The sequence below is a fragment of the Ciconia boyciana genome, chromosome 26 (genome assembly GCF_034638445.1).
Source record: "Ciconia boyciana chromosome 26, ASM3463844v1, whole genome shotgun sequence".
Taxonomy (NCBI): domain Eukaryota; kingdom Metazoa; phylum Chordata; class Aves; order Ciconiiformes; family Ciconiidae; genus Ciconia; species Ciconia boyciana.
Window position 1 is genome coordinate 2691153 of NC_132959.1, and position 26966 is coordinate 2718118.

Here is a 26966-nt window from a genome sequence, read left to right on the forward strand (position 1 = left end):
CCAGACTAAAGCCAGCTCTTAGAGAAAAAAAAAAAAAATCACATTTATTCACTTTTGGTGGCGTAGCACAGATGGGAAGACATGGTTTAAACACAGTCATGGGATGGAGCTGAGCTGGCCAGCCTCAGTGCTGCATGGGCAGCAGGGGCCACATTTAATGCACGTTACATCGCAGTCAGGCTGAAAACGCAGTCAAGCAAAGTCTCCGGCTGCCTGGAAATCACGTTCCAGCCTCCAGTCGGGGCATCCTCCGGGTTCCCACAAAGGTCAGCCAGGCAGGAGGGTGCATTTCTCACCACTACGAAGCACCATGGGACATAAAATGGCTGTAAGAAACTGTCTTCTAGGAGAAAAGGAGGGAACCAAACTGTCTCAAGAGCTTTGAAGATGCAGCTGAGCCATTTTCTAAAAAGCTGCCGGAGATTGCAAGAGTTAGCAATGACAACAGAGAGCCCTCCACCTAAATAGCTGAAATAATTCCCAACAGATTATCCCTTATTAGTGGATAAGTTCCTGGGGAGGGTGAATGAGATGGCCGTACTTGACGAGACACTTGAAAGAGCCAACTGCGATCGCTCCTAATTTCTGCTGCTTATCTGTAGAAATGCAACGGGATTCCTCACGGAGGGAAGGTTGGAGTAGAGCCAGGCACACTCGAGATCAGCAGGGTGAGTGGTGGCATCTCAAGAGCTCGTCCTGAAGCAGGGAACCCTCTAGATCTGGGGGTAAGCACCGTAGCTGGCAATCCCGCAGCGATTTCCACGGTTCCTCGCCATCCGGATGTAGCCCTGGTCACCAAAATGCACACCCCAACTTTTGGAAGAAGGAAGAAGCAAAAATTAGACAACGGGAGGTAACTGCCTCCTTCCGTACCACCCCTCACCCTCACTTTTTTCTCTCCCTGCCTTTTTTTTTTTTTTTAATTTTTTTTCAACTCGTGCTTCCTCCCCAGCAGCCACAGGAATAGCCAAATTCTCATCTTTTGGCCAAAAAGGCTGAACCTCGTGACTGCTTCCCTGCCAGATTTTACTGCCATTAACTCTTCTAGGGGGGAGCAGAGGAAAATGAATTATTTTCTATGTGCTACAGTGAGTCAAAACCACCAGGGAAATACCAGATAAAGGTGTATAAAGTAGTTTTGCATATTAAAAATACATTAATTTTTTTTTTTAATCCTACTAAGGCCAGAGATGAGAGACAGAGGAGGAAACTGGTGGGTTTCAGCCCAGCTCTGACACGAGGATAAAGGAGCTTTGTTGACAAAATTGCCCACAGTTGGGGTTTTTTTGTTGTTGTTTTTAAAAAAGATAATGGTTTTCAGTTGCTGAATGTAGCTTTGCTGACACCGCAGCTTGTTTTTTTTCCAGAGATGTGTCTGTCCGAGCAGGACTCTTATTTCGACACTTCGTTTCTTCTTGTTCTGCATTTTAAACAGTGAAAAACATGTTCACAAATACATTTTAGTGCAAGGGGCAGCCCGGCTGCAATCATCCTCCAAACTGGCCGAAGGAGGGGGTTCACTGGCGTGTCCCCAAATCAAACCAGCTCAGTTTCGCTCTCCGAGAAGCACCAGCCCTTTGTGATGACTCAGCATCCAGGAACGCTGGAAACCCTGGAGTTTCCCGCAGAGCAGAAATCCCATTTTTTGAGCCAGCACTGAGGAGTCAGGCAGGAGCGTTTTGGGTGACGTACGTCGATTCGGCTTTATAGGGCTTAATCAAGGGCCCTTTACACCGCCTTTGCGATGGCGCTGAGCCCTAAACGTACCTAAAGAAAGCTGATGGGCATCGAAAAGCACATCGCTGGCATGTCTTTGAAACCTTCAGGGTGCCCCTCGGAGCGGAGGCTGAAAGGAAAAGCTGCTCAGCGACTGGGTTTGCTGTACCTGTTTTTCACAAGCCAGTAGTCGTCCCCATCCGAAGAGCCGTAGCCGATGACGAGCACGGCGTGATTCACCACCTGAGAGCAGCTCGGGTCATTGTAGATACCTGGAAGGTGTTTGGAAACAGCCTTTGGACAACTTGCCCTAAGTCGCTGCCCAAATGGGAATTAAATTCACTCTTTGGGAGGTGTCACCAATGCCTCTCGCCAAGAGTGAGGGCAACACAAGCTAAATGCAAGTCAAAGCTGAAATAATTTATATTTAAGGAAGTTGGATCATGGGAAGGAAAGCACATCCATTTCTTGTGATCCCCTGGAAGACCCACCAGCTTTGTACAAGAAGAAGGTGGGCTGACTGGCATCAATGCTGACAGAGATGGGTCCCACGTTGGCGACGGCATCCTTCAGCGTGGCTTCATCGCCATGCGGCAGCTCGATGTACCTGGAACACGTGGCTGCCCGCGCCGTCGGGTTGTAGCGGCACACACCGTCCTGGCAAACGAAAGTAAGGGGGAAAACGCATCAGATCCTGCAGAGTCCTGCTCTGCGTTATGTGAGTCAGAATTGATGCTCGCATTCAAAACAGACAACTCCATGGTTTTCCAAAGTGGATTTCCTCTGGAAGCAACAGGACTGTTAATTCCTCCGTTTTAAGCTGAGCCAACCTAAGCGGTGCCCAGGTCTGATGCCTACTTGAGCCGTGTAGGGGTAGGACGCATCTGAGTCAATCCCTTGGTTATCGATGATGTACTGGAAAGCTTTGTTTTTCCATCCGCCACCGCAGCCTTTGTTCCCATAGCTCCTGGTGCAGTCAACGAGGTTCTGGGCGCTCAGAGACACCAGCTTCCCCGTCTTCAGCTTCACCTGGGCTTCGAGGGCTCCCACGGCGCTGAACGCCCAGCACGACCCACAGGCACCCTGCAAAAGCCCCAGAGACGCTCAGACGCTGCCCCATGGGACCAAGACATGGGGATGCACAGAGAGCGCTTCAAACCTGGTTCTTTACATCCGTGACGCATCCCTTCTCCCTCCAGTCCACCGTGTCCGGGACTTTGCTGCCAGGCTGCGGTCGGTACGTGGAGGTCCGGTTTGACCGAGGAGCAACGTTCAGCCCAGTTAACAAAGCCACCACTTCCTCGCTGGTCTGGTGGGAAGGAGCAGAGGCATTTGCGACGTGCAGAGGTTTACTCTGCACAACAGGAGAGCGAATCCATCCACGCATCCCACCCCACCGAAAGGACCATGTTTGTCCTTGCAGCCTCCGGGGACTGACACATGCGGTTGTGGCATCACCAGCACGGCACGTTTCATCCCCCTCGACCAAACGCGTGACTCCATGCTTGCGCCTCGCAGCGTGGCCGGCACCTACCATGTCTCCCAGGTGGTTCATGCCCAGCTGGTAGGAGTGCAGCCCCAGGGAGTGCTCCAGATTATGCAGCGTCACGAGTCGCAGGTTCCTCTCCCACGTCACACGCCGGTCCCCTTCCTCTTTCTGAAATCAAACGCAGCCTTGTGGTGTTGTAGCAACAGCCCCCGCAGCCATTTCATCCCATTTTATCCCACAAAAGGTTGTCGGGAGCCCCTGCCAAACCATCCCAGGGAACCAGCAGCGCTTCGAAGCGCTGTCGGCTCTTCTCCCCACTGCGTGATGCAGCGGATGGTCATACCAGAGCAGCACCCACCATGGCAGCACCCCGAGCCATCTCCACACCCGCAAGATGCCCCTACCTCATGGCGATACTCCTTGCCGTAGGTTTTCTTCCAGAGCTGCCAGTGCCAGTCCAGCGCGGGGTCGGGGTCTCCCAGTGCCACCGCAAGCGTGGCCAGGAAGGCGATGGAAGCCAGCAGCTTCATCCCGCTCAGCTGGGAGCGGAGAGGCAGTGCCAGACCCCAGCCTGGGGGTTTTACTTCCCCACCGATTCCCACCCCCACCCCCACTCCCTTGTGCCTTTTGCCTTGGCTAGGAGCTCTCTCCGGTCCCACAGCGATGTTCTGTGGCCCCAGACCCTTCCCGCACATGGACCTGCAGCGCCACCCCCCCAGGAAAGTCTCTTCTAAGGAAACTTGGTGCATCCCCAAATATTTCCTCTGCCAACTTTCCGCCTTCATCGCTGCGGCAGCTCTCGAGGAAAAGGAACAGTCGAGAAGGGACACCAAGGAAGCAGAGATGAACTCTGTCCCCCAGGCGAGCGCAAAGGGACCATTTCTGCATGTTCTCCAGCCAAAAATCACCCCAGGGAGATGTCTCACCTGCCCGGCCGCGGTGCAGCTTTCCACGGAGCCCGGCTCAGGCTGGGACAGCACGGGGGTGCGAGGAGGTCCCTCCGCTTGCTGCCAGCAGGAGCCAGCGAATGAGGAAATGCTCCGATTTCACTTTCTTTTCACAGCGTTCTGTTTTTGAACGACCCTGATGGTGCATCCTGGCAGGCCCCGATGAATTGGCCAGCATCCTGCATCCTCACCATCACCCGGCCAGACCATGCGCCAGCCACGTCTTGGTGTGCGGGTGGGAGTGGAAGAAAGAAACTTAGGGGCACGAGTGGGAAAAAAACCTTATTTTTAAGTGTCTAAACTTTTTGTGTGTGAATTTTTAAAGCAAGTATCACATTCCCTTCCTGTTAGGGCTCGCCCTGAGCTTTGCTGCAGTCATTTTTCAATTTGTTTCACAAGGAGCGCTTGGGTTTGGGTTTTTAGGGAGATGCAGGGGTTTTGGCTGCAAAACGCCACCCAGCCCTGGTGCAAACATTTACCCCGAAGCCACGGCGCTGCAGCCTGCGCCAGCTGTTTATTCACTGCTCTGCTTTCTTCCCCCTCCTTCTTCCCCCCACGTTTCTTCAACCTGTTTCAGGGGTCCTGCAAAACCAGCTGGGATTTTGCAAAAAGACCCCAGCAGCATCTTCTCTCCCCGCTTTGCCCCGGGGTCGGCCACGTTTCACCGTCGGCTCCTGCCCCCCTGGGAAAGGGAAGGACGACTCCACCGCTGCAGCCCCATCCCACCACGAGGTCAGGACAGCACAGAGCAAACCAGCCCGAGCGTTTATTCCCAACCGTGTTTATTTTAAAAATAAAGTCGTATCATTCTCTGCAGCCCCCGCTGGGATGCAGGGTGGGGGGAGACAGATCCGTGCTCTCTGTGGGGGATATTCCACCTGCGGCACTCCCCGCGCACTCCCGGAGGCAGAGGCCGGCGCGGGACCTGTTTGCACAAGCATCTCTGGAGGGATCAGGCTCTCTGGAGCCGGCCAAACCCAGCCCCGAGTGTCTGCAGCGCGGGAAGGTAGAACTGCGCACACACCGTGCCGGCACGGCAAAGGAGTCCCGGGAACACAGAGCTGGGGGGAGCTCATCGCACCGTTCATCTGCAGCTGGGGGGTCTCTCCCCTTTCCCAGGGGAGATTTCTCATGGAGAGGCAAAGATCCCCCCGGAGCGACGTCGGCTTTGGAGATTGGGAGCGAAAAGGCTGAGTTTGAACATGGGGAAGCAGGGAGGGCGGCCGGATGCGGCGCGGGAAGGGAGCACACCGGGAGCGCTCACATCTTGGGGAAGCTGGCGAGGTTGGCGATGCCGCAGGCGTTGTTCATGTTGCGCGCCAGGAGGACGTAGCCCTTGTTGCCCCACTCCTCGCCCCAGCTGCGGGGACAAAAGGCAGAGCCTGAGCTGCCGGCAGAGCCACCGGCAAACCCCAACCCAGTGAAAAGCAGCCCCGCCATCCTGCCGTACCTGTTCTTGATGATCCAGTGCTTGGTGCCCTTCTGCGTGCCATAGCCCACCGCCAGCACCGCGTGGTTGATGTTTTCGGCATTGCAGCTCTCGTCATAGTACACACCTGGGGGACAGGGCAGACAGTTACGCTCGGGATAAGCCACCCGGCTGTGCCTCAGTTTCCCCGAGCTGCCCCACGGCCAACGGGCACCAGAGGGGGTTCCCCCCGAGCCCCTCACCCCGGCTGTAGAAGTGGAAGGAGGGCAGGCTGGCGTCGATGCCCACGGAGACAGGTCCAATCCTGGCCACGGCCCTCTTCAAAGCCTTCTCGTTCCCTTCGGGGATTTCCCGGTAGCCGCGGCACTTGGCCGCCTTGCCGGTGGGGCTGTACATGCAGCTCTCATCCTGCGTAGGACCAGCGAGGTCAAGGCGAGATGGGGAGGGGAGGGCAGTCAGGGAGCAGGAGACCTTATCCCCCCTCCCAGCCCCAGACCTGGCCGACGTAGGGGTAGGCATCCTCCGAGTCGATGCCACGGTTCTGCCGGACGTACTCGAAGGCGTTGGTCATGTAGCCGCCGCCGCAGCCGTTGTTGTTGGCCACGCAGTCCACCAGGTTTTGGGGGCTGAGGGAGAGCAGCTTCCCCGTCTTCCGCTTCAGCTGCCCCTCCAGCGCGCCCACTGAGCTGAAAGCCCAGCACGAGCCGCACTGGCCCTATGGGGACATGAAGGGTGACACCGGGGTGACACCCCACTCTGGGCACCCCCGGGGAGCACCCTGCTTACCTGGTTCTTGACGGGCGTCACGTAGCCTTTCCTCCTCCAGTCCACAGCAGCTGGGGCTCTCTCGGTCCAGTCGGGGACATAGAGCGTCTCGTTGCGACGTGGGCGGCCATGGGGCACCTTCAAGCCCGTCATCATCCTCACCACCTCCTCGCTGGTCTGGGGAAGGAGCCCGGGGTGGATGGGTGCAGCCCTGGGGCTGGTGGGCACCCAAGGGTGCTCAGTCCCCTCTCTCCCACCCCGTTACTGTCCCCCCCGGTGACGCTCACCATGTCACCCAGGTGGTTCATGGCCAGCTCGAAGGTGTGGACGCCCAGCGCGTGCTCCAGGTTGTGGGTGTTGATGTACTTGAGGTTCTTCTCCCAGATCAGCCTCCGTGCCACCTCGTCCGCCTGCGCCACGGGGCGAGACGGCGCTGGGCAGAGGGGTCCTGCCCACAGCCCCCACCACCACTGTGGGGATGCCCCCAAGGCCACCAACCCCAGCCTGGTCCCCAGCCCCCCCCAGTGATACCCAGGGGCCGGTTCCATCCCGCGGGGCTCTGCCGTACCTCACCGTTGTACTGCTTGCGATAGGTTTTCTTCCATAGGTCCCACTGGGCGTCCAGCTCCCGCTCGGGGTGCAGCTGGGCCACCGCCGTGGGGACCAGCAGGGCCAGCAGCGTGGGCCACCACATCCTGCGGAACGGGGACATAGACTGAGCCTGGGAGGGCAGGACGGGGTCCTGGCCCCTGTGCCCACGACCACGTCGGGCTATAGGGGACTGGGACCCCGTGCCTGCCCAAGGGCTGGGCTATAGGGGCCAGGACCCCGCGTCCATCTGATCTCAAGGCCGTAGGGGACCCTACGTGCGCCATTATTGAGCCACGAGGGACGGGGACCCCGTACCCACGCCGCTAAGGGGCTGGGGGAGACCAGAACCCCCCCCACCATTAACAGCAGAGCAGCCCCCCCTGGTTTTGGGCCAGGACCCCACCCTGTTTCGGGGCCGGGACCCCGCTGCGGGCAGCGCTGGCCGGGCGCAGGCATCACATGAGCCGGGACAGCTGGTTCCCATTACCGCCCCGCTGGCGCCTTTCCGGCGGCCCCAGGCCACGGGGAAAACAAGTTTTGGGGGTGCACGGAGCAGGGGGTGCAGGGAGGGGGGGGACCCCTGCATCCTGCCCCCTCCCTTGCTTTACCCACTCCCCCCCGCACCCACTTTCTCCCCAGGCCCCCAGGGCAGAGCAGGAATGGGGACAGCAGCCCAAGCCTGCAGCCCACAGCCCCGCTCGATGCTCCGTGCCTCAGTTTCCCCTCTTGCACCTCTAAGAGGCCCAACGCTGCCACGCGGGACCCTATTTCCCCCCGCTCCCACTGGGGTGCATTTCCCTGGGGAAAAAGCCACCCGACCGCCCCAGCAAGGCCTCGCTGGGTCTCCCGTCCACCCACGGGACCCTCGCCCACGCCGCTTACCCCAGCATCGTGCTGTCGGTGGGAGGACGGTGCAGGCCGGGACCAGGAGATGCGGGTGCCGTGTCCGCAGCTCTTTTATGCCGCTGGATTGAGGAAGTCGAGAGGCAGATGGAAAATTTTGGCAGGCGCCGGGGTTTGCACAGGGTTGGAGGGAAGGAGGAGACGGGGGGGATGCAGCAGCGGCGGCTCCCTCCCAGCTTCACATGATGCTGCGGGGCAGAGCTGAGTCAGCCCTGGCTCAGGGGCTGGTGGCTCTGGATCCCACCCTGGGGACATCCTCCTGCCCCGGGGACATCCTCCTGCCCCAGCATCCCGCCCTGGGGACATCCTCCTGGCCCAGGGACATCCTCTCGCCCCAGCATCCCGCCCTGGGGACATCCTCCTTGTCCCAGAGTCCTGCCCCAGGGTCACCCTCCTGCCCCATGGTAGAGGGGCTGCTTGTTCCTGGGAGACCCACAGTCTCCCCCCAGCACCCCAGGGAGGGCGAGCACCCAACTCTCCTGAGAGAGGCACTACACGGCAGGATTAGACCCTCCCCACAACTCAGGGTTGTTGTGCGACATCTGGAGCAGAGGACAGGACCCCATCTCTGCCCCTGATGTCCCCAACCCAGGACTGCTTCCCCTGCCGCCTCCCGTCAGTGCAGGATTCGGCCACCCCCCGTGCCCAGTTCTAGGGGGCAGAGGTACGGCCCCGGGGAACCAGGCTCATCCCGACCCCAGGCAGCAACACCGCGGGGAAGCGGGGCCAGACGGTGCTTTCTGCCGTGACTGGCACCTCGTCACGCGGCGCCCGCTGGGACAAGTCAGAAAACCTTGTTCACTGGCCGGAAGGTCCCGGTGTGACCCGGTGGCATTAGTCCCCTGACCCAGGCACGCCACGCTGGGGACATCATCATCATCATCCAGCCACGGGTACGAGGATGGACTGTCCCCGGGAGCAAGGGGCAGAGTTAAGGGGACAGGAGACGGACCCAGATGCAGGCTGGAGCCACCTCTGAACTACACCCACGTCACCCCATCACCGCAGGGGTCCCCACGCACAAGCTCACCCTCCCCGGCTGCTGAGAAAGGGGTGGCTGAGTCAGCCCGGGGCTCTGCCGCGGACTCATCGCCCGGAGCACGGGGCCTTGACTCGGCCACACATGACCAAGGGGTGAGGCCACCGGCAAAGGGACCCAACCGCGGGGAGCCGAGCATTTTAGGGGGCCACGCTCCTTGCGGGCAGGGCGAGAGAGAGATCAGAGGCAGGGGGGAGGCGAGGCTGAGCGAGGGGCACGGGGCTGCATCCCCTCTCCGGCTGCAGGGCTCGGGGAGAATACGACGATCCACAAACCCGGAGCGCACAAGGGACTGCAACCACGCTCCGGCCCCCGCCTGCAAGTAATTAATTCAGAGGGGGAAGAAGGGAGGGAGCGCGGGGGAAAGGCAGCACCCAGGGGTCCATCCCACCGCTGCTGCCCCGGCATCGCTGCAAGGCCAAGGCCAGGGATTCAGGGCAACGCTGTTGCGAGCACGGCCACAGTACGGAGGGAGGCAGAAATAAGACAGAGCTTTGAAAAAGGGAAAATATCTTGTTGTAAAATCTCTGCTACATATAATCATCTGCAACTCCTGCAACAAGAGGGAGCCGGGGCCCAAAGCAAGCCCCCTCGAGGAGGAGCTTTGGCTCCTGTCCGCCCCAAGCGATTGTACGATAAAATAACCCCCCCTCACATTGAAAAATAATACAATTATCAAAACGGATGTGAAGGGAATAAGCCTCTGCCCTGCGGCTCCGTCCCGTGTCCCCCCCGCTCTGCAATAGCACCACGCTCAGCCCCTCCAACGGCCCACGGGACGGGGCCAGGGCCCCGCGGTGGGGGGGTGGCAGATGCCGAGACCCCGCCAGCCCCTCACCAGTCCTCGTCCTCCACTGCTGCCAGCGCCGAAGCCAGGCCAGCGTTTCCCAAGAGGTCTGGCATTCGCTGGCTGCTCCAGCTCGTTTCTTTTCCCCAGCAGCTTGAATCGTCCACGGCAGGACCCAAAACCAGGGGTGTGCAGCAGCGTCACCCATGACGGCTCAGGGAGGGACGGGCTCTCGGCCTGGGGACACACAGACCTGGAGGTCGTTGCTTCTCATCCACGCAGCCCCCAGGTCCTGGTGTGCTCGGGGAGGGGGGGGTGTTTTGAAGCACCACGGGCAAGTCCAGCTCCCACTGCTGCCCTGGGACAGAGCTCAACAGCTGAAGGACATCGCTCCAGACAGCATCAGAGCTGTAGCTTCACAAAGGTCGAGTTCCCCAGGGCTTGATTCCTGTAGAAATGGGAATTTTCCTCTTCCTCTGGCAGGCGAGCGCTGCTCCATCCTCCATCCCATCGGGTCAGCACGGCTCCGACGCTGGAGGAGGGTGCAGCTCAGCGCTGGTCCTTCACGTGCCCCCTCCGGCCCGCAAGCGGGCGTTGCGAGCCCGAGCGTGAATGCCTGGGATGGTTAAGGCCTTGCTACTCTACAAAACAGATCTCCTCTAAGCCTGAGAAAACTCCACAGCCTGGCAGCGAGGACGGCATGGGATGTGACGGGCTGCTGCGGACGAAGAGGGGCCCATCGTGGTTAGTGCAGTTTCCCTGGGTAAAAGGACGGGGGTGGATCACAGGATGTTTCCAAACTCCCTAATGGGAGGTTCCCACCTTTCCACAGATAAATTTGGAAGCAGTGTTTGAAGTGAGGAGAAAAAAAAACCTTCAAATCTTAATTTTCCAACAAAAGCAGGAGAGAAAAAACAATGAAAGCCTTCTGCTCCACTACCCAGAGGAACCTCTCTGGGTCTCTGCAAGTGCCCAAACTTGACAGTCGGTGACACAAATCTTTCAAAGCCTTCCCCACATGGACGTTCTCCGCTTGGTACCTCTCCAAAATCTGCCCTTTGGAGGCTCTGCCCCATCACCGCACCACCAAGACCTGCGACTCCGAACACCACGTCCCTTCCTTGCCCCACACGGGCAGGGAGGACGCTCACGGCCAGCCCGGGGCTCTCCAGCAGCCCCACCAACACGCAGGGAGGAGGGAGAAACGCCCGGATTTCATCCAGAACAAAGCCAGGCTTCCAGGAAAGCTTTGTATTCTTCCCCCGTTGCAGTTGTGCCAAGTTTCCTTCCAAGTCAAGCTCTGCAATGAACCAATTTTCCTGTTGAAATTGAAGCAAGGCTTGCCATCACAGGGGGAAATCAAACTGTTCTTCCAGCCCCTGCAGACCCTGAGGAGAGCAAGATTTGCCACAAGTTTTTTTTCCACTGAAGAAGCCAGAAGACTCAAAGTCAAGGTTTACAATTAAAAAAACAAATTATATATAAAAAAATTCTGTTCCCTATCTTCCTCTGCTCTCCTCCATTTTGTGACTTGGCAACAGGGTCATCATATGGCATGAATTTTTCTTTAAGGAGACGGTGAGCGTAAAAGCAAATAGTGCCGTTCAGCGCATGTAGTGAAAATGCAACTCCTCAGCAAGCCCCTGAACAAACCCAGGGCCTCTCTGCGCGGGGAACCGGACGTCCAGCTCCAAAACCAAGGCAAGGATCTCAATCTAGCTGTGATAAAATCGCACGGACAGTGCAGAGCAGGTTTTTTCCCCCCCATAAGCTGACAAAAAGCCTGTTGAAACATCGGTTCATGGCAGCACAGAAACCATCAGCTGCTAAGCTGATCCATCGAGAACAAAGCTACATAGATAATATTTTTATGGCTCGTAACTATCCCGTCATTCAGACGAATGACTGGGCCCCGAGGGATTTTATAGGTCACGCTGACTACAGAGGCCCATATTCATTGCACAGTTCACACAAGAGAGACGGCATCCAAACACACACCAACGTGCCTGCCAACGTGGGAATCTCTAAATAAAGCACCCCGGACTGGAGACGCAGGAACAACCCTCCAAAGATGGCCAAGCTTCCTCCAACGAGAAAGCCGGCTTACGACAAGGATTCTTACGCAAGCATCCTCCAGGATTGCGTTATACAGGCTTAACGCTTGGAAGAGTTTCTTCCAATATTTAAAAAGTTACAATACTTTGTGTTTTATAGAAAAAGAGTCACGGTATAGAAGACTGAAATAAAAACAGTAAAAGCCACCTTATGAGTTTGGAGGGGCTGTCTGTAACCCAGACAGGATCCCTCCGACCAACCCCACGTGCAGAACGAGAACCACTCGCGAGCGGCTCCGGAAACACGGGGCCTTCGGTCAATGAGCGCAGCTGCTCTCGCAGCACTCGAGTCCTGAAGCCTCCAGGCGAACAGTCCCCCACTGCCAGCACCGCACAGAGGAGGTGCCCCAAACCACAACCTCCTCCTCCTGCGCGGCCGTCCATCCTCCGGGCTGTCGGGCAGAGTTTCGCCTCCGGAAGGTAGGAAGTGTTTAGAAAGTTCAGCAGTCTTTGAAAAAAAGACTTAGGTGTTTTCCTTTACACATGGATATTATATATAGCTATAATTTGCTTCCCCTAGGGCTTATTTTATTCTGAAAAAGAAGGGAATATATTCAGCTCTGGGAACTCTTCATTGTTGTAGTTGGGTCCTTGGTCTCCCAGCATTGTCAGCATGTCCTGTGAGGATACAAGGAGAGAGCTGTTAGCTGGACCAGAATACCACGCTGGTAAGTTAGTCACGGAGGAGCCTCCCAGAGTAGCTACCGCACACCGAGATGGTCCCTGTGCTCCCAAGGGCACGCAGGGTTTGCGTCCAAGGCTGCAGGAGAGCAGCAAATTTAAGTCATAAGCAGTGACTGCACTGACTCCTTTGAAAGCAGGGGGCAGCAAGTCCCAAGAAGAATGTGAACTCTCGCGAGTTATCTTCACTTTCTTGGACTGGGGGGGACGTTTGGCTTTTTTGCTATTGTTTTTAATTAGAGCTAGAAGGGTTAATTCAGCTGCGGAGCTGGTAGTTTCACACTGATCCTGCAACGGACCAAGACACAAAGCCAGTCCAGCTGAGGCCTCTCTGCCCTCTCCTCTCCAGTCTGAGCTCCCTCAGGTTATTCACAAGTTTGAGACCTCCCCAGGTATTATTAACTAGAGGGACAAGCTCTCGGCGCTTCAGCCAGCTGCCCACGCTTGGGAAGGAGAGACCATTCGTTCCCACAAGACTGGCCCACACCAGTCCTCGCTCGGGAGGTTAAAAAAGCACCGTCTTACTGAGAAGACCTCAGGCTGGCTTGGCTGCGGCTGCTGCACGTGTTGCTCCCCCGACGCCGTGCCATGGTGCTGTCCTTGCCACTGCGGCCACATCCCCACACCTTCGGCCGCCCGCGTCTGGAACGGGGCGGGGGTCTGCGCTGCCTCCGTGGCTGTTCAACAGAGAACAAGTCAGCAAACGATTCCTGGAGCAGGGCTGTGGTTTCAATGATCCTTTAATGGGACTGGGAAGCGCACAACTCATTTTGTGGTGCGTAGCTGTTAACGGGGTAGGATCTCCCCTCCAGGAAAAGCCCCTAAACTGTCACACGCATTAAGGCATTTGTCAGTACCCATCTATGGGGTAGAACAAGAACAAATGCAGGGGAGTCCCAGAGGGGTTTGTTTCCTCCCAGTCAGCCTTAAAATGGTTCAAAATTCATCTGCTCTGGAGCCTTGCAGTGGGATGATGGTTAAAGGTGATAAAGCCAGTGGATTTAGCTGTGCTCTCTACATTTGGGCATTCCCAACATACCCAAGAAAACGATGGAGAGCGTATATCGCACCAAGGCTGTATCTGGCCGATGCTCCCAGCTCTCCTCCGAGGGGATTTTGTTGCCACCCCAACCTCCCCAGCACCCCAAGCCATACTCACTGAAGCCCGTGCCACGGCTGGCAAGGTTCGGGTAAGCAGCCCCGGTAGGAGAAGCCGTAGAGCCAGGTGCTGTCATGGGGCTGAAGGAGGACGGGGTGCCTTGGAAAGTCCCCATGCTGAAGGAAGGGGGCCGAGTCTTCACCGTCTGGGATGCCACTTGCTGTAAGAGAGCAAGAAACGGGAGAGGAAGAGGAGACATATTTATTCTGAACCTCGTCTTAACTAGGGTGAGATGTTGCTGGACTGGCCCAAAGGAGAAAGCGCACGGGCACACAGCATGGCTCCACCGCTCAGCTAGAGAGTGAGAGCAGGTTGATTCACGACGGCGAGAAGGGTCTGTAATGCAGCGGGGACTCAGGGCCTGCACCAAGGGTTCAGGCTTTGCTACCTGGGGCGTGAACGCTGGCCGTGTCCCTGGAGCCCAGTTGGTTCCGCTGACCTGAGCTGGGTTGGAGTGGCGTGAAATCTGTGCTAAGATCCGGCCCGCTGATGAGGGCTGCTGCTGAATAATGTTCACAGGAGGTACCATGCTGCTGCTCCTGCAAGACAGAAGAGGCACTCTTCGGACACTAGGCATCACATACAGGACGCAGGGGCACAAACACCATCCTGTGCGAGTTATCGGTGGGGGGAAACGAGCCCAGAAATGTGGGGTAACTTTGCTCACGTGCCTGTGCCCATCATGCTGCCCTGCTGCAGACACAACTGGCAGGAGCTGCTGGGTTTGTGGGCAAGGCTACTCTCACCCAGCTCAGTTCTTGGGCTTCAGTCTAAGCATGTCCGAGAGGCACAGCTATCCTGCAGACAGGCTTCAGCAAGCAACAGAGCAGAGGGATATCAGGGAATCTAGGCAGTAGCTGGGGAGGTGAAGATGAGGGTGAGGAGTGGCACAGCAGAGGAGGGGCCGTGCTGACTCTGCGCACAGCCTCTAAGCTCCGGCACCTCTGACCAGGAGCAAAGCAGCACCAGGCAGGAGAGCAGGGGTGCAGGAGCCCTTCTCTCCCCCACTCCTCAAAGAAACCAATGCCTGGATGGGCTCCCCCTGTATTTTCTGTGCACGCTATATAGGAACCCATTTATGGACAATCACTGCCATGCAGAGAGAGGCTGGGAACACTCAGCTGTTGCAGAAGGACACACAAACAGAACAGGAACAACAGCAGGACAAGATAAAATTAACATGAGGCCATTCAAAGCACAGCACAGGAAGCCTCACCTGAAGTTCTCGGCAGGTCGCGATGGGGTGAAAGTGTTTCCCTGCGTAAAGAGGGGCTGGTTGGCAGGCACTGTGCTGGCAGGAATGGCTTTGTTCTGGTCTGTGGAGAGAGGCTGATTCACTTCAGGGCTGAGAAAGTCTCAGCAGCAGGAACAGGGACAGAGAACCAGTTGCAAGAGACATGTCCATGTGAAGGAAGACTGTTTTGAGCCAAAGCAAATATGACTGTTCCTTATCCAGACACGGACTCCAGATGGTTTTGTAAAGGCCTGTTTAATTTGATTTCCTCTCCATTTTCTAATAAACCTCGCATTAAGGTCCTCTGGGGTTAGAGCATCCACTACATTCAGTGCTCAGGCTAGGAACACAGAGAACTGCTCTCTGGGGACAAGCAGGAACTAAGGCAGGCAGTAAGACCAGAGCAAGAGACACCTTCTCACCCACTCCCTCCCCACACCTCTCCAGCAAAATGCTGGCTGCAGGACAATTCACTGCCACAGCAGCCCATCAGCGTAGACAGGAATTATCCACCCAGAGTCAAAATCAGCACTGTTCTGCAAGATCTGGGCTGCCACAACACAGTCACACTGAGCCTCTGCACCCAGAACTGCTCCGAGTGACTTCGGAAAGAGCAAAGGGCACTCGGATCGAAGCTGAAGTCAGATAAACATGCGATGCGCCCCTGGCCATGCCTCCCAGCCCAGCACTCCCTACCTGTATTGATACTGCTGTAGATTTCGCTGAACCTCGGGTCCCGCTCCTGATTAAAAAGGCTCTCTGCCTTCTCCAAGGGCTTGCTGTGCTCTGGGCCGGCAGCCGTCACAGGCTGAACGGGAACCTGGGAGCAGGTATAAGCGTGAGCCGTCAGCACCTCAAGCACAAAGGAAGCACTGTGGTCTCGCAGCCAGCACGGAGAACAGCTGAGGGCTTTGCAGGCAAAGACCTCGCACCAAGAGGCCAGGCTGCTCTCCAGACTCTATTTTATTGGGGCAGCGTGGCCATTTAGGGCTGGCAGCATTGACACAGGCATAGTGGGGAGGATGCCACAGGGGCGGATCAGAATCAAGCAAGCAGATTCTGCAAAACCCAAGGCAGAACACCTTCCTCTCCAAGCTCTCAGCAGCCTCAAGTCAATTTTGTGTGGCTATCTTTAAATCCCCAGCAAAAAGTAATTGAAATAAAGCAGGAGAACAAACGCAAGGAGTAACCGAAACCCCTGTTGATTTACCTGTGAGTGGTCGTAACCAGACAGGCTCTCTCTTCCTGGGACCACTTCCAGCTCTGTCTGTTGTGGCGGCTGCTGCTGCCTAAAATAGAAAGCGTCTGTAACAGGAGAACACCGGCTGCTAAAAACGATTGCCAAGGGAATAGATACTCTGTGGTTACACCAATGATTCATTAGCCCAGAGGAGTTCATTGCTGCAGAGAGGAAAGTTTGGGTAGGAAGGCTATTTGACAGGAGGGCAGAACCAGCAAGAGAGGCATGGTAAAAGGAGCTGAGCACCTCCTGACCTTGAGGGCAGCTGTGCCGTGCCCATCTCCAGGGGAAGGCTGACACTCTGCCCCAGCTGGGGCCTCTGCATTGAGTTTGACAGGGCAGGCCGAGACTCCTGGCTCGAGTTCCTTTAAAGCAAAGAAAAAAAAAAGAAAAAATATATTTAAAAAATACCAAGCAAAAGCAAACAGTTGGCTACTGCATGTAGGAGAATGCGCCTGTCTGGGACAAGATTGGAAGCTTTGCTTTTGCAAAACCTGTTTGAGCGAATGATCCTTCCACTCAGTTCCCGTGGTCTCTGAAAGGGGGGGTGTCATGTAATGCAATGCTAACGGCTGTGAGCCAAAGGGCTCTGCCCCCTCCCACTCGGTCACTGAGCAGGGGAGCAATTAATAACCTACACCAGGAGCATGGCCAGATCTGCATCATCCTTAAAGCACAAGCAAAGGTTGTAGGAGCCTAAAAACGCCCGAGGTTTTCCATTCAGCTCTATGTCAGACGCTCCAGAGCTGGAGCCTGCAGAGACCCACCAGCAGTTTTAGGTTTTAAGCCCAAGACGTTGGTGGAGTTCGTTATGCTCTTCTGTTAACTGTCAGAAGTCGGTTAATATTTAACTCCCACAAGAAAGGAATAAGAGTCCAGCGTTTTCTTGACAGTTCTTTTGCAAGCTGCTGCTTCATGGTACCTGATCTCGAAGATGAAACAATACAGATAACCTAGCAAAGGTGCACATAGATAAAATGCACCTCAAACACGATCAGACACAGATTGCCGCTTCTCTGGTCTGAATTTATGCACTGCTTTTAGAAAGCGTAGTATGGATGTGAGAATGGATGCATGTGGAATGAATGAGTTCAAAGAGATATCTCTAACATCGGGACAGGAATTAAGGCCTGTACGAGATCTGCATCAGATTTCAGTCCTGCACTCAGACCACAGCTCTTTAAAGCCAGAGGGATTTGTCACTGCTCAACTCTTAATACCTTCTCATCAGAAAGCATCAGCTTGCCAGCTGCAGGAAGGGAAGAAGTCCTACCTGCGCTCTAGGACTGTGCCTCGTTGAAAAAAAAATATCCTGGCTTTTCTCCTGCCCCCAAGCAATCTAGCCTTCTGTTTGCCTGACTGGAGAGACTCCATTTGCTGCACCCACCAAGCCTGCAGTTTTGAGTCACATGCAGGCACTTCTCCTCCCCCCCCCTTTATTTCAGTTGCTGCTCTTCTGTAAGGAGCCTGGAGCTCACTCATGGGAAGAGAGAGCAGCTCTGGTCACTCCCAAAGGAGACACACCAACCCGCTAAAACAGTCAAGAGAGAGAAAAGAAGAGAGCAGCAATGAAAGCAGTCTCCCTCCTGGAGCTCATTTCTGAATCCAAGGACAAAACTACAGCAGTAGAGAAAAAAAAAGTGTTTACTTTCTACCATCAGCTGCAGACAGTCCTGCTCACATGAAAAGCCACTCTCTAGACCAGCTGCCCCCCCAGCCTGTCACAGGAATCCAAGAGCTACATTCAAAGGCAGACTTCACTAATATTAGCTCCGAATGCAAACACACAGCAGGAGACTTGCTCCAGTAACCAGAGTTAAAAAAGGCACTGCTGGAGCTGAACTTTGGCGGCTTGCTAAGCCATACAACCGAGACAGCCAAAGGAATTAAATTTCTTGCACTTTATAGTCCTCTAGTGCCTGCCACGGCCCAGGAAAAGAGCGCGCACGGGACTTAGCACCAGGGCCTATGCAAACTGATGGGAAGCTTGGTGAGGGGGAGAGGCCAAAGCTCCCGCAGTTCTGTGCTGCTGCTTATTCTGGGACAAGATCCCATCAGGTTCGTGCGCTATCACTGGTGGTTGGCAAGTCATTTCCATGTACATACTTGACATTGGTGTTGGTACAGATGATGTACTCAATTTCATCCGAGTAGGGGTTCTGGAAGGTAAAGGAGCTGGTTCTCATCCAGAGCCATTCCCGGTTTTTGGATCGGAATCGGAACATGACTGACAGAACCTGGCCTTTTAACTTCACCACCTAAAAAAACGTAATGCCATCAGTAGTACCTGATAAAAGAAGGCGTTGAAGAGCAACTTGCTTCTGAGCACAAGCCACCCCCCACTAAAACCCTGTGATGGCCCTTTGCCTCAAAGCCTGCACGACCATACCTTGGTTCTCCCCAACTAAATGGCACTGCTACTATTCCCTTATGCTATCTTGATTCCTGAATGATATGGGGGGGACGGGAATCTAACATCCCCCTTTTGGCTTTCACTTTTCTTATCTCTTTGCACTGGTGAGATGTATGAAAAAGCCTCCAGTAAATGAAGCACATGCTGTTGCTTCTGATTCCAACTATTTGGACAAATGGATATGAGCAGCTACTTTTTGGAGTCATGAAAGCACAGGGGCAGTCTTACCTGCCCTGCCACAAGTCCAACGCCCTCAGAAATAAGAGTAACGACAACAGGGCAAGCAAACCACATCCATTTCGAGTTCTGCAGCACTGGGCTGGGCCCTAGAGATGAACCAGGGTTTCAGCCACAGAAGCATGGCATTCAAGTAGGCACTTTGTAGCCACGTCTCTGGCCCTAAAAGCAGAGTGGACTAGCAGCCAGGGGATGAATTCAAGAGTTAGACATCAGATGCTTCTGTTTTGTTTTGCACATTTACCGTTATGTGACTATATCTGCAACTGTTTGCCATTGGGCAAAGGAGAAATATCTACGGTTTATTTTTCTCTTGGTTTTCCAATTAATTCCATTGCTTTGCAAGCACCGAGACAGATTCCAATCTGAACACCACACTGCATGCAAAGCGGTAGCTAAGGTGTTTTACCTGCTGAAAGCTGTCCCGCAAAAGCTGTTGGTCTTCCGGGTGGCAGAAATCCACAATGTCTTTCCCCAGAAGTTCCTAATTTTAAAGGAATTGGGAGAGAGATCAAGTCAGTTCATCTGGCAGGCAGACTCAGACTCCCTCTTTCAGGTCTGCCCCGTTAATTCCACTTTGGACAGGTAGTTACTGCTCCCCCCCCCAAATCACTGTTAGACAAACCAACTACAGGAACTGGCGTGCTGTATTTTAAAGAGGAGCACAACAGCGGATGACTAATGTTTGATCTCAAACTCAAATGAAGGCAAAAACGACCTTAATTGACATTAGACATAATCCAGAACCACCCATCCTTCCAACGATCAAAGTACTTAGAAAAGCACATGAAAAAGCAACTGGTGGAAGAGAAACACGTCTGTTTTAGGCCCTGGGCATCGTTTTATCAGATCTGTTAGACAAGCAGAGCCATGATGTACAAGAGAGGGAGGAGGGAAAAGTAAGTTTGAACAGCAGTTCTTTCTTAGAAAGCTCCTGCTATTTTCTCACCTGTGGCTGGTAGCCAACCGTAGCCACACAGCGGTGATCTATGAAGGTGAAAATGCCTTCGGTGTTGTGTCGGGAGATGAACTCTGTTGGCTGACAAACATTGTTCATGTCTGTGCAGTTGGGTGAGCTAGTGACCTGCAAGGTAAGACAGGTACAGTGTTACCAAATCTTGCGAGAGCTGCCTTCTCCTGACCAGCCAGCCCTGCAGTCGGATTTGTGGCAATCAGGAAACATCTTCAGACAGAACAGTTTAACTCTGTGGACTTTTAGGACAAGGCAACATTGAAGCATAGAAAGATGCTACCCACCTGGAGCCTGCCGATAGCCACGAGGCAAAACTTGCTGCCCTGGCCAGCATCCGGGTCATCATCAGGCAGTGAAACACCTGAGAGGGGAATGCCAAAAAATTCCAGCAAGGTTAATACAGGAAAAATTGCTAATTTCAGAGGAAAGAGACATGCAGTTCTGACTTCAATACATCTCTCCACCCTGTTTTGTAATTCAATATCCTTTCCCATGAAGGAATTTGGTATATTAAGTTGCCTCCCCCTCCCTTTCTTTGCCAGAGGGGTTAAAGATCTAACTTTCAGCACAAGCTGGCCTATCAGACAGTGTAATATTATTTTCATCCTCTACAGTATCTCTACTGTTCAGAGACAAAGATCTCTGATCCAGCATCTGCAAAAATTAGTTCAATCCTAAAATAAGAAAAAGTGGCAAGATGCATTTGGAAAGCATTTGCTGGCACATTCAGTTCATAGAATGGACAACTTTAGACCATATGCTCTTAAAAACAGCCACAACTGAACACTTCAGCTAAGTTCTTACCTGCAGGGGGCCAGGCTTTTATGTAACCCGTGCAGTGCACCACAACGTAGTGAGGTTCGCCATCTTTTGCTGCACCTAAGCCATTCCTTGGGAGAGAGAAACAGTCTGATTATGCTATATATTGAACCGGGGTAAGGTCAGGCAAGGTTTCTATTTGTATTTTAAAAAAGGTTCCACAGAACATCTTCAGGGTCAAAAAAAAAAAAAAGAATAAAGACTTAACATAAATGCAAGCGGTCCAAGAACTCAACAGGTTGGAATCTCTCTCAATTTCAAATTAAAAGGGGACAATATACACCAGAACCCAACAGCAACGCTGTGAAGAACTTGTGGTTTTAAATTGACTTCAAATCCAATCTTGGAATAAAGCAAGATTAATCTTCCCCAGGATTACCTTCCTCAACATAGTGGTACTTTGGTTCCTCTACCAGCAGATCTACCTAAACTCTGAGCGCTGTACTAGTCTACCCCCCACACACTGACCACAGTGTGTCCCCACCACTCTGACGACAGAGCTGTAGCTCCGTTTGTTCCTAGCAATGCAGTGTGCTTGCCCAGAACTTTTGTATTATTTACCTGCAGCGATTCCTCATAAAGCTGAGACGATTTACAGAGACCGGATCCACTGAGCTGTTGCCACACCTGTACCAGAGTTAGAAATACAAGGGGAAAGGTTTTTATCTTTCTCGGTCAACATCAAAACAATTTGTCAATCTTGACTAAGAGGAAGCACTCTATAAATGGGGATGAACCTTTGAATCTCCTCCATACAAGTGAAAGCCCTCATCCTACAGACTTCAACAAGGGAGGTGACACATAGGGCCAAAACAAACAGTTACTTGAAACTGGATCTTCTACAACAGTCTCAAGAGCTACTTTGGCACAGGGCAAAGAAAAACCTCAAGAACTCGACTGTTAGCTTTGTGTGGACAGCTCAGCCATGTTATATCATGTCTATGTCAGAATGAGCAAAAAAAGCTGAAATAAAAGCACAATGGGGCCAGGGAGCAAGTTCAGCTTCAGGCTCAAATGAGATTTCCCCAGGGAATCTCTTCATTACCTCATTCGGCAGATGAAAGATCTTCGTGAACCCATACACATCCTCATGGACTGCTGGCCTTCCTTCTTGACAGTCCCCGTCTTTAAATCTAGGATGCGACCTAAAGAAAGAAGAAAAAACAAGATGCTGCTGCAACGCGAGTCCTTTCACCAACGCAGGCACCAGGTAACATATTAGGAACTAGCAAGACACAAGTGTCACCAATGGTACCTTTAGATGCATTCTCAGGGGGGGCTGCAGGATCCTTGTTAGAAAGGCACCAGGGTTTGGTTCCTTCTACAAAGGGAAGGTTTTAATCCAAGTCCTCTGCAGGCTTTCACACTGCCCGCCCCCGCCAATCCCTTCCTGGGCTGCTTTACCTGTCAGCGCGTTCTCCGATGTGGAGAGCTGCTCCCTGAGCTTGCCCACGTCATCCGGGTGCACCTGGTCATAGAGGGTGCTGCCAAACCATTCGGACTGGGGCTGGTTGAGGACAGGAGTTACAGAATCGGACACATAGACCACCCTCCCGGTCTCACAGGACACTATGAACAGAAAGCCGTCGGCTGCCTCTAGGATCAGGTGTTTGAGTTCCTGCATTCACAGACAGACAGACACGCTCTTAACTCCAGAGCCAAGCAGCTGAAGCCCTCTAAACCCACCCTGGGTGCCTATCTTCCCCCACCCACGATTTAATTCCCCCTCTGATTGCAGCATTTCCCACAAAGCAGCATGAAGCCAAGACCTGGTCAGTGAGAAAGGAGGGTTTGTAGGTGCCGTCAGTGGAGGTGTTGCCTGTGCCACGCAGGGACTTCATGTGAGAGACAGCCATGCGCAAGATGGTGAGCTTGTCTGGTTTGCGGGCCAGGGCACTGCAGGTGGGCACCATATCTGACAGCTCTGTGATGTAGGCAGTCATCTTGTTCCTTCGCCTACGTTCAATTTCGCTGTGATTTTCCCTGCAAAAGGCCAGGGAGGAGAGGAGGAAGACAAAGTTACCAACGGGCCAGAAGCCTCAGCCATTTCCCCACGTCAACGCTTCCACAAGGCCAGAGTGCAAAACACAGAGATGCATCAGGGTCATCAGGAGTTAGAAGGACTACAAGCGCCTCACATGCTGGGCGTGCACAAAGGAACGCAGGAACAAGTGCAAGGAGGAGAGTCTACGGTTGGCCCTTCTTTGCTGTGGACAAGAGCCTTGCTTGAAATCACATCGGTTCCCCGGTATCTGGTGAAGGCAACAAGCTAGGCTAAGCTGTTTTAGCAGAGAGAGAAGCTTCCCCATCACTTCCACAACACTGCAGCAAGCCGAAGGATTTCTTCCTTTACTATGGCCTCTGCTCTCAAAGTGGGGTTCACCTCACTCTGCTGAGGAAATCTGCTTTTAAACAGCACTGGTGCAGACAGAGATGACTCATCCCACCCACTGTTTGTCCAAGGATGAATCAAATCCTCCCCCACCATCACCTTTCAGACACCCACGCATCTGCAATAACCATACAAGGAGGCCAGGGCGGCAGCTAAGACCTGGGCACCCAAATTACAACAGATTGCGTCTCACCTTGTAAGTGCTTTTATGAAGATACTTCTCAGTTACATCAAGAGCCTTTTACAACATCATGGCAGGAGGGAAAGCTTTAGAGGAGATATAGACCTGATTTCTGTACAGATCAAGGCCAATGTGGGCAGACCATCTACCAGGCATACACCTTGCTGGTGTGCACAGACACCTCTAAAGAGGCACCACGACAAATGTTGCCTGCTTAAAGTCCTTAAAGAGGTTCTTCACACACCTTTTGCAAGTTTGCTCACAGGGCACAGTCCCCATCAACCCCCGGAGATCAGAACATAACCCGTTTAGACTTGGTTCTTTTTATCCGTCATGTGTCGTTTAACTGGGCTACTACGGTGGGTTTTTGAAAACGGAACTTAAAAGCCAGGTTTCCTATACAGAAGGATGGATCAGATGCAAGGAAGCACATGGTGGGAAATGAAATGAGATGGAAGTGTTGGAAGGAACACAGAAAGGCAAGTGAATTAAAGAGGAAAAATACAAAAAATAGAGCATTTATCACTACCAGGTGTGTGCAATCATTCAGTGACCTTGCTCCTTGCTGCAAGAGGCTGATATTCAGGAAAAGTAGTACTTCAATTCTCACACTCACCTTTAATTCAGTTTCTCCAAACTCACATGCTCTAGTGTGCAAGTGAAGCTACCTTCACTACAAAAGCTACTGGGAAACCACCAGACATTTTACTTGCCCCACTGCCAAATATCCTTTACTACAGGCTCTTGCATGACAGCAAGAACTGACTACTGGGGACAGAGGAAAGGGTCGCTACTTCACTGGAGGAGAAATCCCCGAGCAGCACTGCTGTTTGCTGTATTCATAGGCCCCACCTCTAGCACCTCCTTATCTCCTCAAATATTTAAGCTATGCAGTACTGCAGTTAGGAAAGGCTGTGTTTGGGGGTTATTTTTTTGTTTTAAAACCAGCCAGCAGGCAATAAACTGACCAGAATTGTGGCATTCTCAGCACCCATGAGTCCTTTTAGTCCTGTACATTGCTTAAGAACAAGTCTAGGGTGGAACAGTCCTAAGGAGTTACAGGGTAAGTTTGCAAGATGGCAAAACAAGCCATTCTTCATGAATAACCAACCCTCAGCTCTGCAGCAGTAACGAGCTGTGGGTGGCAAGCAACAGAAACCTTGATGGCGATTTAAGCAGTTTTTATTTTGCAGCTGGAAACAGGGAAGGGTACATTTAGAGTTGATGTTTTTCTGCTGGAGAAATGCAGTCCTGACAACACAGCGTCTCAACCGGCTGTGCACACACCTTCTCGGGGTACATTTCTGCATTAACGGTACAGCATTCAGAATGACTGCTTCGGTCATTTCAGCCACAGTCCCTCATTAATTACAAATAGGAACTTGGGGGGAAAAAGAAAATCTTGGTTTCAAGTAAGCCTACATCACTGTAATGCACAGGACACCACCTTTCCTGGAAGGTTTTAAGGGGTAGAAAAAACCTGAACTAATACACTTTTTAATGTCTGGTTTGATAGTACAACAGCATTCCTGTGACAAAACCTTACCAAGGTGAGAACAGGCCATCTGGCACCTTGATCCAGCACAAGAGAAATCGTATTTAGCACAGGTTAGCAAAGCTACAGCATTCAGTGAAAGCAATGGCCCAACCACACTCTACCCTGCCGTCTTTGGCAAACAAATCCTTTTGTGTATTCCCCAAAGACATTCTCACAAGGGGACTAAATGCCTTTCCCCTCCTAATTCCAATTACACAGCGATTTCCAGAAGTCTGTTCAGTTTCAAGTCCTCTATTGCAGCAGATGAGGGAAGGAGAGGGGAAAAAAGAGAAGGGATGCCTAGAGAAACATTAAGGAAAGGAAATACTCTGCTTGTCCATGCTTGAAATCTCCATTCTCCTACCTGGCAAGTCTCTCCTTATCCGCTGAACTCTGTTCATCATCAGACCTAAAAATAAAATCAGCGATCTAAGCTAAAATGGAAAAAAGTTTAAAGAAATGAAAAATGGGAAGATGTACTAGGAAACCCAGCCTACAGACACGTCTGTTTTGCAGAGGAGCAATTCCATAAAACAAAGCAGTCATTAGTTTGCAACATTACACATTAAATGGGTGCCTGCTATCTGCATTATTTTGAAGTTTTAAGACGCTTACCAAGACTGCAAAATAGGCAAGGGGTAGCTCTGTTTTACATACAGCCGAGGTGCAGATTATTCGGCACAAGATTAGAAGGTTAATGGCAGAATGGAGAATTAGGGTCCCAGTCACGTTAAACTACTCTTTCTTTAAAGAAAAAAAAAAATCAATAGCCTCTTCGATAGTATTAACAAATCAGGGAAACAGATTAAAAAACCCAAAATCCACAAACAGTGTAAGATTCACAGCTAACAACACATATTTTTGTAATGCTGCTACAAAAACACCATTCAGGACACCACAGTCGAGATGGCTACACGACAAATAGCACCCAGAGATGTTACGCGCATCATCTACAGAAAGGCACACAGACATCCCCACCAACCTGCATGCACTTCCAGTTTTCAGGGAAGGGGAATCTGCAAACCTTGTTTTACAGAGGCTGATGATAAATTTTCCTCCTTGAGGTTTGGCTGCCTTGGAAAACAAATAATCCCCCAAAAGCTACCGCCAGGAAAGGAGAGGGTACCACATGTGCCCAGTTAAGGCAGACATGCAGTCTCTCAAAGGCTGAGCATCTAAGACATACACTGTGGATTTATGGAGTACAGGAGGTGTTTTTAGCATTAGTCAGCTGTGGTACCCTTCCACTTCAAACAGGTTTTAGTACAGTACTTAAAAAAAAGTAGCCATGTTCACTTCCATGCTCTGTTTTGCCTCACATCATCTGAGGAGGGAAGAATGTACTGGAAAATGAGGGCTGCCAGAGCTGCGAGGAACATGGTATGAGCAGTCCCGGAAAACAGATGCGAGCACTACGGGCAGGCCAAGGGGCACAGATTCAGAGGGAAGCTGTGCCACGCTTCTCTTACAGCTGCATTCGGGGTGTCAGCACGCTAACACCACTGATGACTTCATCACTGCTCTTCACCTCCTGCCGCTGTCCTCGTTGCCTGAGCCAGTAATTGCAAGCGATAATCTCTATGTTAAAGCACATAGGTACTGCTGATGCCCCACCAGAGACAGAGTGTCCGGGCCTTAGCAATTCGGAAGCGACATTCAGTTGTTTTGTTTCTTTGTTTACTCCTTCCTCGCCTCCCATGTGTCTATTAACCAGGGTGATCAAAGGCCACACCACAACAGGGGTGACAGGGAGCCAGGATCCTACTCCAGCGATGGCACTGCACAGTCAGGCAGCAGAATTTTTAACTGTGAGGGCCATGAAGCTGGTCAGCACTACAATGCCTACCAATAAAGCACTGCTGTAGGCATTCTGCATTATCTTAGCATTTAAATGTATTATCGGGGTCTGTTATACCTTGAAGTTCCCAGAGCTTATGACTTGCATTAGGGAACAAAGTTACTCGATGCGGGCTGGCAAACACATTTCTAATTTGCTTGACTTCAAGTCAAACCACTTAAAAAGCTGGAGAACCCCAGCTTAGAAGTCCCTGCTAGCCCTCTGGCAGGTAACAGCAGGACGGTGACCTGAAATTTGGGCTTTACAATTTTTTTGCCTCTCTGCATTGGGACTCTGACACAGGTTTATAGCTCTGGCTGAAACATTACGGAATAGACATTTTGCAAAGCCTTGATTTCTAGACCACTAGTTCCAGTGCACGACCTCGGTGAAATCACAGGGAAAGGCCCCTGCACCCAACATCATTCCTGGCTCACCCTGCAACGTGATCTGCCCTGCTCCTTGACACAACGTGCTGGGCAC

At 52.8% G+C, this 26966-nt stretch overlaps 3 protein-coding genes across 11 annotated transcripts in view; all 3 read right to left on the reverse strand.

Annotated features, from left to right (window-relative positions):
• Nucleotides 1–5: 5 nt before the first annotated feature.
• LOC140644255 (cathepsin S-like) lies at nt 6–4190 on the reverse strand. The gene is made up of 8 exons (XM_072846892.1): nt 4132–4190; nt 3610–3744; nt 3251–3373; nt 2876–3025; nt 2575–2799; nt 2208–2373; nt 1886–1988; nt 6–813 (listed from the first exon to the last, which is right to left on the reverse strand). Exons 2-8 carry the CDS (start codon nt 3733–3735, stop codon nt 714–716), a joined length of 993 nt encoding a protein of 330 aa, XP_072702993.1. The 5' UTR covers nt 3736–3744; nt 4132–4190; the 3' UTR covers nt 6–713.
• Nucleotides 4191–4931: 741 nt separating this feature from the next.
• CTSK (cathepsin K) lies at nt 4932–8124 on the reverse strand. The gene is made up of 8 exons (XM_072846972.1): nt 7820–8124; nt 6915–7041; nt 6634–6756; nt 6368–6523; nt 6078–6296; nt 5824–5989; nt 5603–5708; nt 4932–5512 (listed from the first exon to the last, which is right to left on the reverse strand). The coding sequence occupies exons 1-8, from the start codon at nt 7825–7827 to the stop codon at nt 5413–5415; spliced, it is 1005 nt and encodes a 334-aa protein (XP_072703073.1). The 5' UTR covers nt 7828–8124; the 3' UTR covers nt 4932–5412.
• Nucleotides 8125–9410: 1286 nt separating this feature from the next.
• Nucleotides 9411–26966, reverse strand: part of ARNT (aryl hydrocarbon receptor nuclear translocator) — a 32949-nt gene continuing 15393 nt past the window's right edge. For 2 of the 9 annotated variants that reach the window (XM_072846964.1, XM_072846962.1), the window contains 19 exons: nt 25011–25055; nt 22306–22519; nt 21941–22154; nt 21792–21857; nt 21582–21681; nt 21098–21163; nt 20522–20607; nt 20002–20078; nt 19694–19828; nt 19154–19228; nt 18201–18352; nt 16349–16459; nt 16065–16143; nt 15551–15674; nt 14837–14936; nt 14009–14159; nt 13621–13780; nt 12987–13138; nt 9411–12398 (listed from right to left, as the gene is read on the reverse strand). In XM_072846964.1, the coding sequence (XP_072703065.1) occupies nt 12309–12398; nt 12987–13138; nt 13621–13780; nt 14009–14159; nt 14837–14936; nt 15551–15674; nt 16065–16143; nt 16349–16459; nt 18201–18352; nt 19154–19228; nt 19694–19828; nt 20002–20078; nt 20522–20607; nt 21098–21163; nt 21582–21681; nt 21792–21857; nt 21941–22154; nt 22306–22519; nt 25011–25055 (2197 nt within the window). In that variant the 3' untranslated portion in view covers nt 9411–12308. The remainder of the gene's footprint in view (nt 12399–12986; nt 13139–13620; nt 13781–14008; nt 14160–14836; nt 14937–15550; nt 15675–16064; nt 16144–16348; nt 16460–18200; nt 18353–19153; nt 19229–19693; nt 19829–20001; nt 20079–20521; nt 20608–21097; nt 21164–21581; nt 21682–21791; nt 21858–21940; nt 22155–22305; nt 22520–25010; nt 25056–26966) is intronic. The other 7 variants (XM_072846963.1, XM_072846965.1, XM_072846966.1 and 4 more) reach the window with 7 other exon arrangements.

Bases quoted from the DNA above. Each gene is read 5' to 3' on its own strand.
- LOC140644255 (XM_072846892.1), bottom strand. From the start codon at position 3,735: ATGAAGCTGCTGGCTTCCATCGCCTTCCTGGCCACGCTTGCGGTGGCA. The intron at 2,800-2,875 runs GTTTGAAGCGCT...GGGCTTTTGCAG, and splicing joins TCACGGATGTAAAGAACCAG to GGTGCCTGTGGGTCGTGCTG. The intron at 1,989-2,207 runs GTGGGTCTTCCA...AACACCTTCCAG, and splicing joins CTTCTTCTTGTACAAAGCTG to GTATCTACAATGACCCGAGC.
- CTSK (XM_072846972.1), bottom strand. The intron at 6,757-6,914 runs GTACGGCAGAGC...CCCGTGGCGCAG, and splicing joins GCAAGCAGTACAACGGTGAG to GCGGACGAGGTGGCACGGAG. The intron at 5,513-5,602 runs GTACGGCAGGAT...TTGTCCCCGCAG, and splicing joins CACTGGATCATCAAGAACAG to CTGGGGCGAGGAGTGGGGCA.